Below are 22397 nucleotides of genomic sequence, written 5' to 3' on the forward strand. Positions count from 1 at the left end.
CTCTGTTTGTCAAGCATTGATTTCCAAAGACAGTGTGGTCAGTTGCATGATGAAATGCTATTCAGGTTTTCCCTCAACTAATTACTATAATAAACAAGAGATTAAGGATTTATCGACACATACACTGGCAACAATACAGGAGGAAAAAAATTGCCTACCAGGGAATTAAATGTTATGGATCCAGTATTGATTGGTTCTTGCATCTGACAGTACCATTGATCTGATTACACCAGGTTTGGGAGGATGTGAGCTAGAATAAACTTCATATTGATCTGAACTGATTGACTGCCCACATATAAAACTCCTGTCTGCCATTGTGCTTGTCAACAATCGATCAGGTGCAAGGTTAATCGTCCACAAGATTGGAGTTACTCCATCGTTCTCTTTTGTTGTACAGTCCTATAGTCAATGATCAGGTGGAAGGTTAAATGTCCACAAGATGGGAGTTACTCCATTGTTCTCTGTTGTTGTACGGTCCTATAGTCATGAATCAGGTGGAAGGTTAACTGTCCACAAGATGGGAGTTACTCCATTGTTCTCTGTTGTTGTACAGTCCTATAGTCAATGATCAGGTGGAAGGTTAACTGTCCACAAGATGGGAGTTACTCCATTGTTCTCTGTTCTTGTACAGTCCTATAGTCAATGATCAGTTGGAAGGTTAACTGTCCACAAAATGGGAGTTACTCCATTGTTCTCTGTTGTTGTACAGTCCTATAGTCAATGATCAGGTGGAAGGTTAACTCTCCACAAGAATGGAGTTACACCATTGTTCTCTTTTGTTGTACAGTCCTATAGGCAATGATCAGGTGCAAAGTTAATTTTCGCGATTGTTTTGTATGTGGACAGGTGACCTCTTTACAGTTATCTTGCTCTACTCACACCATCAATTACTGGTTTACCAAGGCTTGACACAACCTGGTGCTCAGTTATCTCAGATACTGCAATTTGCCGTGTAAAGTTGCATTCCTAAGGCATAATAGAAACGTATGGTTGTATGTTCCAATTCCAGATTCACTCTGATTATGTTTCTTGGTTTGTCAGCACCATACCCATGTTTGTGGGTATCACCAAACTGGTAAATGTTCAAGACCTTCATCACTTCTGGCTTCCTTCGGCATCAAGCTGACATGCAGTGTATGGTTGAAATACTGTTTAAAATTACATGAAATCAAACTGACTCACTGCACCATAAACAATGGAGATAGTTGACTAAGCTTGATCAAATGTTTTTTGATAGGTTATTATATTTGAACCATCTTAGTTAAAGCTAACTAGTCGTCTGAGTAGTCCAGAAAACTATTAGTATAAAGCTATCCTTCATTACCCGAGAAATGAAATGTTGATGTATGACATAAGGTAAAATAGTTGTGTGTTATAGGAGTAAGAGGAGGTATTCCATTACTGGGGAAACAACTTGAGTTGTATCCATATGTCTGATCCAGTGTGACTAGCAGCCCTAGAATGTAGCTGTCCACGACAACGTCTGGATCTGACCCTAATACTCCCAACACGAGACTGACACATAGATTATTCCCTATCGGTCCACACTGCGCCACAAGGTTCCCATAATGTGCTTCTCAACATATTAGATCCCAGATGAATAGGCTGTAAAGAATTATTGAATTTTTATCCACGATGTTATATCTAAATGGCTGTGGCCAGCTTAGGATGGATTTGTGAATTACTTGGAAATAGAGTTCTCTATTAGGTGTCATTTCAGAATTCTGTTAACGTGGATACATGAATTAGCAATAAAGTGGACAGTATGGTGTCATAGAGGGCGTTAAGGTGATGCCAGACAGGACTACAATAATTGGCCCCATAACAAGTCTCCCCAGTGCAGTCATTCTCACAATGAGTTTCCTTAATCCACTGAGCCTAACTAGCTAGAACCAGGCCAAATGGCACCTAATTTCATTGTCTTACACTTCAAAAGGTTGCTTTTCTCGGCGGGATAGCAAGGTGGTAAATTGTGTTGTAAAGTACATCAAAGCTCAGATCTGTTAACGGGGAAAAGACACATAAAATCATGCATGCTTGAGTGTGTTGAATCTTGCCATAAGGAAGAGAGATTGTACAGAGCGTTATCTGAAAACTTTTCCCATTTGTGCGAGTTTTGTAATATGTTTTTGTAACAATGGTTTGAGAAGGGTGGTGTATGATGAATGACGTTGGGTGATTTGGAGGATGTATTACTGGCCATAGGGGATGACATCAAGGGAATGACATCAAGGCGAGTCCCCATCATGTCCTAGCTGGATGTATCAGCTTGGTTCTCCAAGGGAAGTCTTCATTCCTAATAATCTCCCGAAGATGTACCAACAGCTGAATGAACCCAGATATTTGGACAAGTTTGCAATCTCATTAAAAACAAATCCTTGTTGCCGCTAAACAAAGATCTGAGGACATCCCATTACAGGTCATGTCAGAACGACCTTTCGCAAACTTTGACCGACCACTGAAATGACTAACAAGAAGTCGACATCAGCCAATAAGAAAGCAGCTTTCTCAAGCTTTCCAGCACTCACTTCAACCTGGCAACTTCCATATCAGACAACGCTTGAAAAATATGTTGACACAGCTCTCGATTAAAATTTGGAAAACTGAACAAACGAACATTCCGGAATGTCTAATTGATTGACATTGTATGGCAGTGAATCCCACGTACTGTGCAATGCCGCCTCTGTTAAAATGCTTATCCCACGGAAGCAAGAGATAGACGATAATTTTGATGGAATGCTGTACGGGCCGTAACTGTCGTTTGGAATACACCGTGTTAACATTTTTGAGGTTGCATGATAAGAAAACACATTCTGACTGTCGCTTTCATGATCTGGTAAGCGACGCTTCGATTGGTCGAATGGAAGGTCGTTCTGACCTGTCCCGTAATGGGATGTCCTCAGATCTTTGTCTAGAGATAGCAAGAACTAAGATCTGATTTTAATGAGATTGGACAAGTTTGTATCATTACCTGCACAATAACAAATCTTTTGAATAATCTAAAATTTGTTATGTTATCAATAATGAATGTGTACGGTATATGAAGATATTCAAGAAGTATTGGGAGTATTTTTGCTTGTCTTATTTCAGATGATCTGGCATATGTGAGATGAGTTTTGATGGTAACCTTTGAAATGGATGTCAGCATTGTTTATGAATGACATTGGAAGAAACCATAGAGGGTTGACTTAATGCTGTCCTCCTCTGCAGCTTCAGTGTGATTGATGTGATGTGTGTTTCTTCTCCCCATACAGGCCAGTGTGAGAGTGTGGAAATAACATTGAGAAAAATGTTCATGTTACATGCTGTCACCTTGAGATAACCAAAAGTTAGGCTTCATTTGTCATTCATCCCATTATAGTGAAGGGGTTCCATTATCCCATGTGATTCTACTTTCATTGAGTCTGCACAACTTATTTACCCTTTATCAAATATGCAATTAAATCCAATTTTATGCAGTGTCATATCAAATACATGAAAAATGCCATTTTCACTCTAAATTTAAAACCAATTTCCCATACCGGTAAATATAATCCTGAGATATCTCATGAATTGATCCTTGTTTTGGGAGCCATGTATCAGAAACACATAATTTTAACCCACTTGATTGAGTCTGTCAGGGCTCCTTTGTCCATTGTATTCTGTAATCTATTCGAGGAACCCTAAAAAATCATTGAACCATTGAGCCTGAAACGAGATATGCATGTTCCTTACAAAGGTGACACCAAGAGAGGTTAAATGGTTCTGATCCGGGAGTTTTGAAATGGCTATCATGGTGGCCTGTTTCAAAATATGTCCTTGGTCCTCACTTGACAATTATGCAGGTATGTTCTACAAATAACATTCCTTCCCCTCAGAACCATCAAATGTCATATAGATCATGGACAATTTGCAATGTGTGGCATAATGTTACTATGTATGATATATATCTCACCATGAGCAAATGTCCATATGAACTTACATTATCTATCCATCCATTAACTTGTGACTTCTCCAAAACAGAAATGAGCCTGAAACATCATACTTATGAGATTTGTTAATGGCATTAAGAACAAAATATATTAATTTCAGAACCAAAAGATCTTAAACAGTAAAGTGACATACAACACGCTAGTTCATGCCAGTAAAATGAAGATAACATAAACATTCAATAATCTTGATTCTCCTGAGAAAGGCCCACAGAGATGAAACTTTATGAAGATGTATTTGCAAGACCATTACCCATTCGGTATCATGTTCTTAGAAACCAAAAGGGGGCACGGGTGGCCCAGTCGTCTCAGGAATCCCGGTTCGCCCCGATTATGTTTCTAGGTTTGTCAGCACTATAACCAGGCTCGTGGGTTTCACCGAAGTGGTAAACGTCTGAGACCTGCATCACTTCGGGCTTTCCTCCCACATTAAGCTGACTCGCCGTGATATAACTGGAATACTGTTAAAAGCGGTGTTAAACCCAACTCACTCACTCACTAGAAACTAAAGGTCTGACATGGCCAGTAAGTCAGTAATATGACGGTTGATTGATAAGTTCTGAGCATCACACAGAAGGAATAGTTTGTTTGTTGTAGACATGACATGATGTCATACTTGAGTCATATGAGCCACTTGTTTCACTGTGACAAAGTCAGTGAAATAAGCAGAGGCCTGTGACCTTTAGAAAATGGACAGACTTGAGGAACATGTAGTGATCAAGTACTTGCAGAAAAAGGGCAAGCCATCCATAAAGATATGAGTACAACACTAGGGAAGGATGTGACTCTTGTGACCCTTCCTATGCCACCATAAAGAGGTGGGAAGCATAGTTTACATGTGGCAGGGTGAACTTTGAAGACAATCCCTGTCCTGTAAGGCCCGTTACGTCAGCATCACCAGAAATTATCCGGAGAATCCTCGATATTGTCATGACATGGTATATGTCATCATGGTGTCATCATCTTCCAAAAGGCCAGACTATAAATTGAGCATATTATGCAGCACTTTTGAGGCATTTACGGGATGAAATTAAGACTAAGAGATGTGGGAACCTGAGAAAGGTGTCCTCTTCCTTCAGGACAATGCGCCAGAGCACAAATCAGTCACTGCGATGGCTACAATCCATGAGTATGCCTTTGAACTCCTTCAGCGCCCACCTAATTCTCTTGATCTTTCTCAATCAGACTTCTATCTTTTCCCAAACATGAAGAAAGCTCGAGCCGGAACCCATTGACAATGACGTCACAGAAGCTGTGGAGAACTTTTTTGGACTGCCAAGAGAAGGACTGGGAAAACTGGGAAAAAACACCTCCAACATGTTGGATCAATGTGGTGGGGGATTATTTGAGAAATAAATCATTTTAAGAACTTATCGATCAACCCTCACATATTTGAAATGGGGTTCAGATTTGATCAAAGCGCTTTAAAATTGAAAACTTTGGAATTTTAAGACTTAAGCAATTTTTTCTTAAAAGTGAAAAGAAATTCTGATATCAATAAACATTACAGTGACAACATTGTGTAAATGACCATGTGTGTTTCTTTTAGTCAGCTACCTCACTCACTTTGGTCATTGTTTACAATGTTGCAAAAATGAAATATCTCCTGTCTCTGAGAAGCTGCTTTGCTAAATTAAGTCTTTACATGAATATTCGTTACCAGATGAAGTTCTTTACAACTGCTCCCTTACATTAAACACACTATACTACTGCTCCCTTACATTAAACACACTTTATTACGGTTCTCCTACATTAAACACACTTTACAACTGTTCTCTTACATTAATCACACTTTACTACTGCTCCCTTGCATTAAACACACTTTACTACTGTTCCCTTACATTAAATACACTTTACTACTGTTCTCCTACATTAAACACACTTTACTACTGCTCCCTTACATTAATCACACTTTACTACTGCTCCCTTACATTAAACACACTTTACTACTGCTCCCTTACATTATACACACTTTACTACTGCTCCCTTACATTAATCACACTTTACTACTGTTTCCTTACATTAAACACACTTTACTACTGCTCCCTTACATTATACACACTTTACTACTGCTCCCTTACATTATACACACTTTACTACTGCTCCCTTACATTATACACACTTTACTACTGCTCCCTTACATTAAACACACTTTACTACTGCTCTCCTACATTAAACACACTTTACTACTGTTCCCTTACATTAAACACACTTTACTACTGTTCCCTTACATTATACACACTTTACTACTGCTCCCTTACATTATACACACTTTACTACTGCTCCCTTACATTAATCACACTTTACTACTGCTCCCTTACATTAAACACACTTTACTACTGCTCTCCTACATTAAACACACTTTACTACTGTTCCCTTACATTAAACACACTTTACAACTGTTCCCTTACATTATACACACTTTACTACTGCTCCCTTACATTATACACACTTTACTACTGCTCCCTTACATTATACACACTTTACTACTGTTCCCTTTTATTAATTACACTTTACTACTGTTCCCTTACATTCTACACACTTTACTACTGCTCCCTTACATTATACACACTTTACTACTGCTCCCTTACATTAAACACACTTTACTACTGTTCTCTTACATTATACACACTTTACTACTGTTTCCTTACATTAATCACACTTTACTACTGTTCTCTTACATTATACACACTTTACTACTGTTCTCCTAAGTTATACACACTTTACTACTGCTCCCTTACATTATACACACTTTACTACTGCTCCCTTACATTATACACACTTTACTACTGTTTCCTTACATTAATCACACTTTACTACTGCTCCCTTACATTAAACACACTTTACAACTGTTCCCTTACATTAATCACACTTTACTACTGTTCCCTTACATTAAACACACTTTACAACTGTTCCTTTACATTAATAACACCGTACTACTGTTTCTTTACATTATACACACTTTACTACTGTTCCCTTACATTATACACACTTTACTACTGTTCCCTTACATTATACACACTTTACTACTGCTCCCTTACATTATACACACTTTACTACTGTTCCCTTACATTCTACACACTTTACTACTGCTCCCTTACATTATACACACTGTACTGCTGTTCCCTTACATTATACACACTATACTACTGTTCCCTTACATTATACACACTTTACTACTGTTCCCTTACATTATACACACTATACTACTGTTCCCTTACATTAAACACACTATACTACTGTTCCCTTACATTAAACACACTTTACAACTGCTCCCTTACATTAAACACACTTTACTGCTGTTCCCTTACATTATACACACTTTACTACTGTTCCCTTACATTATACACACTTTACTACTGTTCCCTTACATTATACACACTTTACTACTGTTCCCTTACATTATACACACTTTACTACTGTTCCCTTACATTATACACACTTTACTACTGTTCCCTTACATTATACATACCATATTACACAGTCTGTCAACATCCACAGTATCCTCACTTGGTGCCTATGGAGTTCACACATGTAACATTCAGCTTACTTTGAATGTTCCTGGTGAAAGACACTGCTGTGGCACTACTGTTCCCTTACATTATACACACTTTACTACTGTTTCCTTACATTATACACACTTTACTACTGTTCCCTTACATTATACACACTTTACTACTGTTCCCTTACATTATACACACTATACTACTGTTCCCTTACATTATACACACTTTACTACTGTTCCCTTACATTATACACACTTTACTACTGTTCCCTTACATTATACACACTTTACTACTGTTCCCTTACATTATACACACTATACTACTGTTCCCTTACATTATACACACTTTACTACTGTTCCCTTACATTATACACACTATACTACTGTTCCCTTACATTAAACACACTATACTACTGTTCCCTTACATTAAACACACTTTACAACTGCTCCCTTACATTATACACACTTTACTGCTGTTCCCTTACATTATACACACTTTACTACTGTTTCCTTACATTATACACACTTTACTACTGTTCCCTTACATTATACACACTATACTACTGTTCCCTTACATTATACACACTTTACTACTGCTCCCATATTACACAGTCTGTCAACATCCACAGTATCCTCACTTGGTGCCTATGGAGTTCACACATGTAACATTCAGCTTACTTTGAATGTTCCTGGTGAAAGACACTGCTGTGGCAGTGTACTTTTTCTTGTTCTGCAAAAGTTCACTTCCTCACTGAACAACATCTCTGGTGTTTGGAAAGTTTATCCCACAAATAACCTTACATGCTTAGATTTCAAATTATTCTGGGAAGTTAGACTAGCTCTGTTGCTGGAATAGATTATTGAGACCGCACAGCTAATGGTGAGAATGTAAAATGTAAATACTACTTTAGAGTGTTGTACATGATCTATATTTGTTGAAAGATTTGATGTGTTATTCTGGTTGTGCCTAGTGGACAAGAGTCACATTATAAAACCTGTATGACACTCCGGGGAAATAAGGGCAGCAGTACCACCAATAAAACATACATCTTGTTATCGCAATCTGTGACCACATACATTTTGAATGTTTGTTGATTTTTAGATGTCGATATATTTGTGTTGCAAATGGAGGTTGTGAGATGAAATATGGCTGGATTTACACACGGTCATCTTGATAGGAACACTCACAATGCATGTGTGAAGTGAAACAGTTAATTATTCATTGAAGCTGGATGAAGGAAACATAATCAGGCTGTATCCAGGTCTATGGATGGGAATTGGTTCTGTATCAAAGGAAATGGAGTTCTTTAAGAACAAAGGATAACGTTAAGTTTAAAGTTTTGATTCAGTGGCGATGTTTTGTTCATCTAAACAGTCAGTGGATTTGTACAAAGAAAATGATGTCCCTTAATAAATATGAAAGGTTTGTCATTGAAGCATCTCGAGACCTGTATAAATCAAACATGTGTACCTACCTACACAGCTTGAGTCTCCATGTCATGTGTACCTTCCTACACAGCTTGAGTCTTCATGTCATGTGTACCTACCTACACAGCTTGAGTCTCAGTGTCATGTGTACCTACCTACACAGCTTGAGTCTTCATGTCATGTGTACCTACCTACACAGCTTGAGTCTTTATGTCATGTGTACCTACCTACACAGCTTGAGTCTTCATGTCATGTGTACCTACCTACACAGCTTGAGTCTCAGTGTCATGTGTACCTACCTACACAGCTTGAGTCTTCATGTCATGTGTACCTACCTACACAGCTTGAGTCTTCATGTCATGTGTACCTACCTACACAGCTTGAGTCTTCATATCATGTGTACCTACCTCCACAGCTTGAGTCTTCATGTCATGTGTACCTACCTCCACAGCTTGAGTCTTAGTGTCATGTGTACCTACCTCCACAGCTTGAGTCTTCATGGCATGTGTACCTACCTACACAGCTTGAGTCTTAGTGTCATGTGTACCTACCTCCACAGCTTGAGTCTCAGTGTCATGTGTACCTAACTCCACAGCTTGAGTCTTCATGTCATGTGTACCTACCTACACAGCTTGAGTCTTCATATCATGTGTACCTACCTACACAGCTTGAGTCTTCATGGCATGTGTACCTACCTCCACAGCTTGAGTCTTGATGTCATGCATACCTACCTCTACAGCTTGAGTCTTCATGTCATGTGTACCTACCTCCACAGCTTGAGTCTTCATGTCATGTGTACCTACCTACACAGCTTGAGTCTTAGTGTCATGTGTACCTACCTACACAGCTTGAGTCTTCATGTCATGTGTACCTACCTACACAGCTTGAGTCTTCATGTCATGTGTACCTACCTACACAGCTTGAGTCTTCATATCATGTGTACCTACCTACACAGCTTGAGTCTTCATGTCATGTGTACCTACCTCCACAGCTTGAGTCTTGATGTCATGTATACCTACCTCTACAGCTTGAGTCTTCATGTCATGTGTACCTACCTCCACAGCTTGAGTCTTCATGTCATGTGTACCTACCTACACAGCTTGAGTCTTAGTGTCATGTGTACCTACCTACACAGCTTGAGTCTTCATGTCATGTGTACCTACCTACACAGCTTGAGTCTTCATGTCATGTGTACCTACCTACACAGCTTGAGTCTTCATGTCATGTGTACCTACCTACACAGCTTGAGTCTCAGTGTCATGTGTACCTACCTCTACAGCTTGAGTCTTCATGTCATGTGTACCTACCTACACAGCTTGAGTCTTCATGTCATGTGTACCTACCTCCACAGCTTGAGTCTCAGTGTCATGTGTACCTAACTCCACAGCTTGAGTCTTCATGTCATGTGTACCTACCTCCACAGCTTGAGTCTTCATGTCATGTATACCTACCTCTACAGCTTGAGTCTTCATGTCATGTGTACCTACCTCCACAGCTTGAGTCTTCATGTCATGTGTACCGACCTCCACAGCTTGAGTCTCTATGGCATGTGTACCTACCTCCACAGCTTGAGTCTTCATGTCATGTGTACCTACCTACACAGCTTGAGTCTTCATGTCATGTGAACCTTCCTACACAGCTTGAGTCTGTGTCATGTGTACCTACCCCCACAGCTTGAGTCTTCATGTCATGTGTACCTACCTCCACAGCTTGAGTCTTCATATCATGTGTATCTACCTCCACAGCTTGAGTCTTCATGGCATGTGTACCTAACTCAACAGCTTGAGTCTTAGTGTCATGTGAACCTACCTCCACAGCTTGAGTCTCCATGTCATGTGTACTGACCTCCACAGCTTGAGTCTCTATGGCATGTGTACCTACCTCCACAGCTTGAGTCTTCATGTCATGTGTACCTACCTACACAGCTTGAGTCTTCATGTCATGTGTACCTACCTCCACAGCTTGAGTCTTCATGTCATGTGTACCTACCTCCACAGTTTGAGTCGTCATGGCATGTGTACCTACCTCCACAGCTTGAGTCTTCATGTCATGTGTACCTACCTACACAGCTTGAGTCTTCATGTCATGTGTACCTACCTACACAGCTTGAGTCTTCATGTCATGTGTACCTACCTCCACAGCTTGAGTCTTCATGTCATGTGTACCTACCTCCACAGCTTGAGTCTTCATGTCATGTGTACCTTCCTACACAGCTTGAGTCTGTGTCATGTGTACCTACCTCCACAGCTTGAGTCTACATGTCATGTGTACCTACCTCCACAGCTTGAGTCTTCATGTCATGTGTACCTACCTCCACAGCTTGAGTCTTCATGTCATGTGTACCTACCTACACAGCTTGAGTCTTAGTGTCATATGTACCTACCTCCACAGCTTGAGTCTTCATGGCATGTGTACCTACCTACACAGCTTGAGTCTTAGTGTCATGTGTACCTACCTACACAGCTTGAGTCTCAGTGTCATGTGTACCTAACTCCACAGCTTGAGTATTCATGTCATGTGTACCTACCTACACAGCTTGAGTCTTCATATCATGTGTACCTACCTACACAGCTTGAGTCTTCATGTCATGTGTACCTACCTACACAGCTTGAGTCTTCATGTCATGTGTACCTACCTCCACAGCTTGAGTCTTCATGTCATGTGTACCTACCTCCACAGTTTGAGTCGTCATGGCATGTGTACCTACCTCCACAGCTTGAGTCTTCATGTCATGTGTACCTACCTACACAGCTTGAGTCTTCATGTCATGTGTACCTACCTACACAGCTTGAGTCTTCATGTCATGTGTACCTACCTACACAGCTTGAGTCTTCATGTCATGTGTACCTACCTCCACAGCTTGAGTCTTCATGTCATGTGTACCTTCCTACACAGCTTGAGTCTGTGTCATGTGTACCTACCTCCACAGCTTGAGTCTACATGTCATGTGTACCTACCTCCACAGCTTGAGTCTTCATGTCATGTGTACCTACCTCCACAGCTTGAGTCTTCATGTCATGTGTACCTACCTACACAGCTTGAGTCTTAGTGTCATATGTACCTACCTCCACAGCTTGAGTCTTCATGGCATGTGTACCTACCTACACAGCTTGAGTCTTAGTGTCATGTGTACCTACCTCCACAGCTTGAGTCTCAGTGTCATGTGTACCTAACTCCACAGCTTGAGTCTTCATGTCATGTGTACCTACCTACACAGCTTGAGTCTTCATATCATGTGTACCTACCTACACAGCTTGAGTCTTCATGTCATGTGTACCTACCTCCACAGCTTGAGTCTTGATGTCATGTATACCTACCTCTACAGCTTGAGTCTTCATGTCATGTGTACCTACCTCCACAGCTTGAGTCTTCATGTCATGTGTACCTACCTACACAGCTTGAGTCTTCATGTCATGTGTACCTACCTACACAGCTTGAGTCTTCATGTCATGTGTACCTACCTACACAGCTTGAGTCTTCATGTCATGTGTACCTACCTCCACAGCTTGAGTCTCAGTGTCATGTGTACCTAACTCCACAGCTTGAGTCTTCATGTCATGTGTACCTACCTCCACAGCTTGAGTCTTCATGTCATGTATACCTACCTCTACAGCTTGAGTCTTCATGTCATGTGTACCTACCTACACAGCTTGAGTCTTCATGTCATGTGTACCTACCTCCACAGCTTGAGTCTCAGTGTCATGTGTACCTAACTCCACAGCTTGAGTCTTCATGTCATGTGTACCTACCTCCACAGCTTGAGTCTTCATGTCATGTATACTTACCTCTACAGCTTGAGTCTTCATGTCATGTGTACCTACCTCCACAGCTTGAGTCTTCATGTCATGTGTACCTACCTCCACAGCTTGAGTCTTGATGTCATGTATACCTACCTCTACAGCTTGAGTCTTCATGTCATGTGTACCTACCTCCACAGCTTGAGTCTTCATGTCATGTGTACCGACCTCCACAGCTTGAGTCTCTATGGCATGTGTACCTACCTCCACAGCTTGAGTCTTCATGTCATGTGTACCTACCTACACAGCTGGAGTCTTCATGTCATGTGTACCTACCTACACAGCTTGAGTCTTCATGTCATGTGTACGTACCTCCACAGCTTGAGTCTTCATGTCATGTGAACCTTCCTACACAGCTTGAGTCTGTGTCACGTGTACCTACCTCCACAGCTTGAGTCTTCATGTCATGTGTACCTACCTCCACAGCTTGAGTCTTCATATCATGTGTATCTACCTCCACAGCTTGAGTCTTCATGGCATGTGTACCTAACTCAACAGCTTGAGTCTTAGTGTCATGTGAACCTACCTCCACAGCTTGAGTCTCCATGTCATGTGTACTGACCTCCACAGCTTGAGTCTCTATGGCATGTGTACCTACCTCCACAGCTTGAGTCTTCATGTCATGTGTACCTACCTACACAGCTTGAGTCTTCATGTCATGTGTACCTACCTCCACAGCTTGAGTCTTCATGTCATGTGTACCTACCTCCACAGCTTGAGTCGTCATGGCATGTGTACCTACCTCCACAGCTTGAGTCTTCATGTCATGTGTACCTACCTACACAGCTTGAGTCTTCATGTCATGTGTACCTACCTACACAGCTTGAGTCTTCATGTCATGTGTACCTACCTACACAGCTTGAGTCTTCATGTCATGTGTACCTACCTCCACAGCTTGAGTCTTCATGTCATGTGTACCTTCCTACACAGCTTGAGTCTGTGTCATGTGTACCTACCTCCACAGCTTGAGTCTACATGTCATGTGTACCTACCTCCACAGCTTGAGTCTTCATGTCATGTGTACCTACCTCCACAGCTTGAGTCTACATGTCATGTGTACCTACCTCCACAGCTTGAGTCTTCATGGCATGTGTACCTACCTCCACAGCTTGAGTCTTCATGTCATGTGTACCTGGGGGACACGGGTGGCCCAGTAGTCTAAGGCGCCATGATTTGCTTTGCAGAGTTGCGTCCTTTTGACTCGCTAGAAAGCTACATTGTGGGTTTCGAATCAAGGTTCGCCCCGATTATGTTTCTAGGTTTGTCAGCACCATACCCGTGCTCAGGGGTTTCACCGAAGTGGTAACATCTGAGACCTGCAATACTTCGGGCTTTCCTCCCACATTAAGCTGACACGCCAACTCAAATGATACATTTTGTGTTCACATTGACAAAAGCGCAGCCATATTGCATTTGATTGATGCTTTAAGTTCTTTGAACTGGAGTATATATGTTAAAGAAAGTCAGTGGTTGGTAGACCTATAGTAAATATGTCACCATGGAAATCACTTTCTTCTCATGGCTCCAGTATTGTAACTACCACTTAGGTCTTAACATAGTAAAATGTGTAGAAACAAAAGTAGTCTGGTATTTTAAGCTTCCTTTTAAGCAGATCTTGGGTGTGTGCGACAACATGTAAGGTGTATGTGATTTTACTCTCTGATCAGGAAAACACCCACATTGTAATTCCTTGCCACAAAGTGAGAAGAAGAAACAGAAATTGTTTTTGTCCATCCACTGATCAAACAATGACGGGAAGGTAATAGTGCTGACATTGTTCTGACATTTTGCAGGTGGTTTTCATGATAAGAAAAAGACACTGAGTATTTAGCTTACCTGAATGAAAGTCGAGTGAAATTATGTCATGGCCTGTTTGTCTGGCGTCTGGCATCAGCCTACCATCCCTTGTCTTCTCCTCAGAAACCGCTTGGCCAATGGAGCTAAAACTTCACATGCTTGTTCCCACAAACGATGTCATCCCAATTTATTACAGAGGTGTGACTGTGATGTTCAACATAGCCGACACAGCAGCCACATTGAAAAAGATTCTTCATAGCCATGACTCAGTGATGTCTGTGCAAAATGTAATAAGGGCGGTCGGGGAGCTTAGTGGTTAAAGCATTCGCTCGTCATGCTGAAGACCCGAGTTCGAATCCCGACATGGGTACAATGTGTGAAGCCCGTTTCTAGTGTCCCCAGCAGTGATATTCCTGGAATATTGCTAAAAATGGCGTAAAACCATACTCACTCGGTCAAAATGTGCTGACATTTGGTATGTATGTAGTTACAAGTGGGTCTCTACACGTTCTAAGTCATATTTTACATTTTGGCCTTTATTTAAGCTTCTACTTAAATTCTCTCCAAATGCATTTGTTTACACTGTAAACATGTCTCCAACAAAACCACTAAAGCTTCACATGCTTGTTACCACCACTGATGACACTGATGATTTTGATTTTCAAACATATATATGGCCTATATGTGTTGTGACATTTGGCATATGTGTTAGCAGTTGTAGGATTCAACACATATTTTTTTCACAATATTTAAAAGTGTGACCTTGCTTTGACATTTGTGTTTTGATCCTGCTCTTACAAATTGCCTAGTCGGCTCTGTATACTTCTTTTCCTCTGAAAATAGTTTTTTTATCCTCAGTGTTTATGCAGAAAATATTTGAACATCATTGCTAACAGCAGCTTCTGATAAGTGCTTGTCTTTTTTGATATTTTAAACTGTTATCTGCATACATACCCAGGTGAGCTACAGTGCTGGCACTTTTTAAAATAAGATTCTTGAGATATTAATGGAGTTCTGACCCTGTTGATCTCAGGGTAGATTATGTTTGGTCTATACAGGAAGAACAGTGACTTTTCACATACTCTATTTGTATGTTGCTGAGATTATACACTTCTTTATAACAAAAAAATAATCTTTTTCAATACCGTCATGAGTATTTTATTTTCCTGGAAAGCACCAAAACTAGTATCCTTTGAGACTGACTTGACTGACTGCAATGATGTTTGCAGTACCAGATCATTCCCATTCTGTGCATCCTTGCTCTGCATCAAGTGGTGCAGTTAGTGTTGGCATCTACAGTCTTGATTCCACTCCCTTGATGTGGATCAAAGGCTGTTTCATGCCAGCTCCTGTATTCTGTAATGTCATTGCTTGGTGGTAACCCGTCTGAAACCCTAACCGTTGCTCACATGCTCAAAGTAATCATAGCTCTGAGACTAATGTAAGTCTTTGTTAGAGGATGGGACTTAAATGGTAGCATTTCAGTCTCTTTAGACCAGGCCATTATTTTGTCAGTTGGATCATGGATCCACCAGTCCCTTTTCCCATTGAAAATGAAAAGAGTATAAAAATGAAATCAAGATTTTTCTTATCTTATCTCGGCTGCCCTGTGGTTGAAATGAAGTACGAGCTAATAATGTTGTGTTGTATTGCAGACGTCCAAGCCACAGACGGTGGTCAAGCTGACGGTGGTGCCATGTCCCCCAGTGGTGGAGGTCCTCATCAAGCGGCCGGACGTCAAGTACCAGCTCGGCTTCAGTGTACAGAATGGGGTGGTCAGTATCAACTTATTGATTCAGTGACATGGGACTTGCAGGCCTTGACACTGGCAAAGTGTGAGAGCCTAAAACAAAAAGTGCAGTGGTTTAAGATATCCATTGGATAAGGGGCAGTAGCTAAACTTTGAAGGTTATGTACACACCGTTATAGCAAATAGTGCCTGAAATGAGTATTGCCTTGCTGTGTCTTAATATAACTTTTTTCCCCACTTGATTGCACGGTACTTGTAACACACAACTCTTTGAGCCTTGTACATACAAACAGTGGGACAATGCATGAAGTAAAGCCTGCTCATTGTTAACCTTGCCTTCAGCTAAGTCCAAACTTCCAGAGTCCAACATTTGCAGCACACTTTACATAGTTCAAGTGTAGCTTCCAACCACAACCCCATCCTGACCTCATTTCCAAGCTCTTCAACATCATCATCATCAACTTGAGCTCCAGCCTGACATCCATGCTGGATGCCACGTCCAAACACAGCCCATTATCATTTCCATTTGTACTGTTTATGCCACATAAAACCAACAATCAATTCCAACCCCGCTGAGCTATACGGTACCTACCACTTTTCTCTGGTCATATCCCTGTCAAACTCAGAAAATAGGCCTTGAGGATACACTACTCACTTATTAACTTTCATTACCCCAAATGGAGAAGATTGTGGTTTTCTCAACATGTAATGCATGAAAATGTCTTTTTTTAAACAAACCATGTTGGCAAAAGAGGTCCCCAGAATCCCTTATAACAACTCACTAAATGGGGGATTAGATGATCACAATGGCTGCAGGTGACATTTCACTTAACATTGGAGACATGGCTCACTGAAACACTGTCACCCCAAAGTGCTACATTCCAAATTTCTTTGGTAAATATGACAATTTTGCTCAGCCCTGTTTGGTTTGGATGTAAAGGTTTATTTTTCAAAATTTATCTTTTTGAAATTATTTTACAGAACATTACTAAATATTATAAGACAATCGTTAGAGTGTGGCACAATCTGATTGGTTATGAAATCAACATTTCATAACAAAATCGTAGTCTTTCATGTTAATACTATTCTCGATACATATAGTTAAATTTCTCAGTCCCCAACAGGGTATTCAACATGACCTTATGAATATTGTAATCACTGAATTTTCATTAACTATTGAAAAGAAACTCTTAGTCTTTTACTCTGCATTTTGCCAACATGGGACTTTGGTCATTGAAGCATAGGATCATTATGATGTCATCAACTACTTGATGACACCGCTGTATTCCAGAGTGATGTCATGTCTGTCTCTCAGCTGTTTAAGTATACATCAGAAGAGAGCACTCCCCAAAATTATTAATAACATTTTTTTTGTCAATGTCTGGAAATATGGATGATTGAAACCTTTGGCTGAACCTTCTGTTCAGAATGAACATATACTCTATAACAACACAAATCTGAAAACGTGTGGTTTATATTCTAAATCGACTAGCGATAGCCTGTCATAAAATGTTATATAAACTTTGTTAAACTTGATAAACTGAGATGAGAGTTGATGTTCCTCTAATGCTGTGCCTGTCTGCTCCAGATCTGCAGTTTATTACGTGGAGGCATAGCTGAGAGGGGTGGTGTGAGGGTCGGACATCGAATCATCGAGATCAACAATCAGAGTGTGGTAGCGGTACCGCATGAGAAGATCGTAGCACTTCTAGCTAACTCTGTAGGAGAGGTGAGTACATGAGTCCTCAGTGGCCTGTCAATACACCATGCTGAACTCTCATCATAGCTGGGATATGGAGGCCACGTGTCACAGCCTTTCATTGTTCAGGGAGTTGTGTCCCTTTGCCATGCCAGGATCTTGGATCATGAGTTCAAATTCTGCTTAATGTTTGGCCAAGACTATACCAGTGTGTTTTTGAATTTCACCAAATTGGAAATGTCTATGATCTGCATCACTTTTGGTTTTCCTCCCACTTTAAGCTGACACACAGTGATATACATTTTAAATATGCATTTTTATATGTATGTTTATGTACATACTGAGTACTGATAATAACAAGTGTTAGAAAATTCATTCAGGTTGGATAAGTAATAATGGCGAGCCTCCAAACAGGAGATTCCAACGTGTGTAGTCTTTTTCCTGGAGCATAACTCATGAAGCATTCAGTAATTTTTTCAGGAGCTTTGTACACACATCAGGTATGCCCTGAACTGCTGCCTTTTGTTATTCAGGAATTTTTCAAATATTATTGTTTTGGCGTTTCCAAGGCAACAAGTTAGACTAAGGTTTAAATGAAAGGTTCAAATAAAGGTAGGTATCATTTCCGGAACATAACTCATAAAGTGTTTCTCATTTCTTTGTGAAATTTGGTAGACACATCAGGCAAGTGCTGAACTGATGTTTTCATTTAGTTTTACAGGTTGCAATTCCAATACAAGATAAATTAAGGTTCAAATGAGGGTTTAATTTTGCAGAGCACTTGACAAGCAAACCAGTTATCATTCATCATACTATCTTGGAATTGGTTAAAATAGGTCCCCAGCAAGCTATGCTTGTTTTGAGAGGCAACTAAATGGCTGAGATGACTTGGTTGATTCATTATGCAGTGTTTCTTTTCAAAACATATAGAGCATCATAGATCTATTCAGGTATGTTTTGTGTGTTTGTTATGGAATTAGGATTTAGAGTTTTGAAAATAATAAATGTAACATTACTCTCCAATGAAAATCTCTAAACTGTTGAAAAAGTACCTTTAATAATTCACATCCTTGAAAGCATTTAAGAAATAGAGGGAATTATTTGGTTTAGTCATCAATTTTAATGTCATTTGTACTCTAAACTTTAGAATGATGAACCTTTTTGGGTATAATGAAGTATGTCTACTTTTTGTGATGTTATGCAGTTTTTTAAAGGGGCGAGGGATATAGATAACATGTTCTTCATTCTGTCCATTCTACTATTTACCCCCTCGGGAGGGAGGAAGGAAGGAAGGTGTGAATAAATGGGCTCAATGAGTTTTGTAATGAATAATTGACACGTAGGATGTCCTTCATTAATTCATACCAAAGTGAGGACGCCATGGAGAGAAATGTTTTTAAGAGACAAATGTTGATGATATAACAAGTTTAATGTAGTTTCAAGCATGTCTACAACACAGCGGCCTGGGTACAGCACAGCACTGCACAGCACTGCACAGCACTGCACAGCACTGTAGACAATATATATACTATAAACACACTGCCATTACAGATGACCTACTCTCCCTCACACAGACGCAGACACAGACAGGCTGACCTTGTCACACTTACCTTGGTTAGGGAACTGGGGTAGTCATGCTTTTAATAAGCAGAAGACACTGGTATGAATCCTAGCATGGCTACAATGTGTGGAGCCTATTTTATGTGCCCCCCATCATGATAGTGCTAAAACCAGTGTGAAAGGATCCTAACCCACATTTTGGTTTGAGCTGCATGGCGGGAACAGAAATATGTGAATGATAAATGAAGAAATACAATCTTGTGAATGAGAAGACAATTTGGAATGAAAGAACTGCCTGTTACTGCTATATAAGGATCTAGATCAAAAGCGGTATTAAGAAAAAAGAGAACATTAAATATCAATACATCTAAAACATAAACACTATTTTTTTATTTTTTTATTGAAGTATTGGAATTATACATGTAAATATCAATGTATAGAGAACCGAGGAAGATATCTCTTTTGTTCTTGGAAACCGATTCCTGACTTTATAGTGTGTTTATGATTCATTTGCTTCTGAAATTAGATTTACTGTCCATACTGAGAACTGCCCAGGTAGTAACTGGTGTTTGCCCAGACCTGTCTACCATGCTTCCCTTCTGGTGGGGCTGTACAGACAACTGGAATAATGTCTCAAATTGTCCTGGATCTACCCCCTAATCCTGGCGTCATCCCCTGGGTTGTGTAGAATTACAGGACTGTGTTTCTTCACGGAAGCAATATCACATGAAACGTGGACAACCAAAGTCAAATGCTCCACCTAAGAATCCAGTCTCATAAACTTTGTCGCAAGGTCACTTCTCTATTATGTTGTCGTTGTTTGGGTCAGCCTTGACATGGTCGCAAGAAATTTGCAAGATTACCTGATGATTTCATGACTTTGGTCACCTAAAGTAGCCAGCAATATTCAATGTTGCCATCATCAGCAAGTCTTAGGGAATCAATTATATATTATTATTTGCATTCTCGATGCAGACTGAATCAATTTTGTGTGATAAGGGCAGGAAATAACAGCATAAAGAACCATTGATCCTCTGTTTGATGAAAGCTATTTCCGGACGAGGTGCTGAAAATATACCTTGTATTGGATATTAGGTTGAAAAATGCAATATCTTATGAAATTGTACCTAGACATTTCCTCAGGCTCACGGTCTCATATCAGAAATGTTTCTGGGACTATCAATATTAATATACGGATGTAATATTACTCATTTTGTTATGTAGTACAAGTTTCTAAATCTAACTAATATGTTGCAAAATGGCCGCCTCCCCACAAGACCCTGGCCAGCAAAATTTCGGGTGAGCTGAAGGTTCTGAAATGTCTCAAGCACAACTGGCTACTTAAATTTTAATGGAAAATTTTTAATGAACACTTCTTAGTTGGTTAGAATAAAGAAAACTTTTCCCATGCCTAGGTCTATATCACCATCAAAAATATTTTTTTTAAATATTAGTATCTGTAACTGATCAATGTAGCGAGGTTAGAGTTATCCGCTTGCTTTAGTGATTGTTGTCACTGTAACGCTGTTTTGATTGGTTGCAGTTTGTAGTTTAGCCAATCGCCAGCTGTGTAACTTTACAAACTGTGACTACCCATGTAAAACAATGTGGGGACGAAAAATGGCAAGTGAAATTGTAACTGGCTAGTAACTTGTAAGACTAACTAGCCCACCTGGCCAGCCATGTTTGGAGACTATTTCACACACTGGTTTGTCTCACATCAATATGTTTGTCAAATTAATGTACCCGTCTGGATGAAAAGGTAGATATAAAAACTTATGTTATCTAACTCAAAAGAAAATGATATGCATAAAAGTGTGACTTGTCAAAGAAAGTAGGACAATAGAACCAGACAATTGGAATCTAAAAGATTGACAGACTTATGTTTGTTGTATAGCATGTGGGGATATTATTGTGAGGACATTTTTCAGAGGTAAAAGTGAATGAATAATGGCAGTATGTTTTATGATGCTTTATAGACTGGCTTTATCAAGTCATACCTATTGATTCCTCAACAAGACTTGTACAAAACAGTATGTGCGCTGTGGGAGACAAACAATATTCACAGAAAATCAATAATAATGACTGGCAAGGTAAGGTGAGGATGAAAACATTGATTTATTAAAGTGTCAGTAATCATTTTTTTAGTCATTATCTGCAAGAGTAAACTACCAAATCAATGGATTTTTTGTTTCCCACAAGTGAGTCATGGAGGCACAGGAAATCAAGCTGATGAGGTGCAACGCACATGATTCAAATCTAATAACAATCTTAATCCTGTGGTTCTCATGGAATATGCAAGTGACTGAGAAAATGGGACGATTGCAGATTTTTTATATGTGCATCGAATAAGGATGCAAGTAGTTGACATCAGATGACAATTCTCTTGATTTCCATGCCATTTTGTTTGTACACAAGTGCGATCCTTACAGCAGACGACACATGATGTCTTAACAACTTGCAGCTAAACATTACGATGTGCTGTTTATGAATTCTTGAGCGTTATGTAATTTTGCAGTAACAAAATACAGTTGACAGCAAGATATGTAAGATTTGACTTCAATATATTTTGTGTTCATGGAGGCATGAATGTAAATATGGGTGTGCATACTGTGTAAATCCATGTAGTGTGCTCTCCAGGTTTTACGTTTATGCCTCCATAAACACAAAAACATATTGAAATCAATTATTATAAATAAATATGTCAACTATGACTTCACAGACAGCTAATTTAATCATTAAAACACAAAAAAGCTGAAGACATCCATTTTATTATTAGCCAATCACAAACAGTTGTCTGTTATTGGGTGTGGTTTAATTCTTTTTCAGCTTATGGAAACATGAAAGCAAAAAGCATTGCTTGGTTAGCCAATCAAATGCCAAGGAATCCTTG

The 22397-nt window shown here is 39.8% G+C and overlaps 1 protein-coding gene across 9 annotated transcripts in view; it reads left to right on the forward strand.

The window, feature by feature from the left end:
* LOC139477182 (uncharacterized) overlaps positions 1-22397 on the forward strand; it is a 164222-nt gene that overhangs the window by 136174 nt on the left and 5651 nt on the right. For all 9 annotated transcript variants that reach the window (XM_071259743.1, XM_071259760.1, XM_071259755.1 and 6 more), the window contains 2 exons: positions 16151-16270; positions 17834-17974. In XM_071259743.1, the coding sequence (XP_071115844.1) occupies positions 16151-16270; positions 17834-17974 (261 nt within the window). The remainder of the gene's footprint in view (positions 1-16150; positions 16271-17833; positions 17975-22397) is intronic.

The sequence above is a fragment of the Haliotis cracherodii genome, unplaced genomic scaffold (genome assembly GCF_022045235.1).
Source record: "Haliotis cracherodii isolate W230 unplaced genomic scaffold, xgHalCrac1.p SCAF_1, whole genome shotgun sequence".
Lineage (NCBI taxonomy): Eukaryota > Metazoa > Mollusca > Gastropoda > Lepetellida > Haliotidae > Haliotis > Haliotis cracherodii.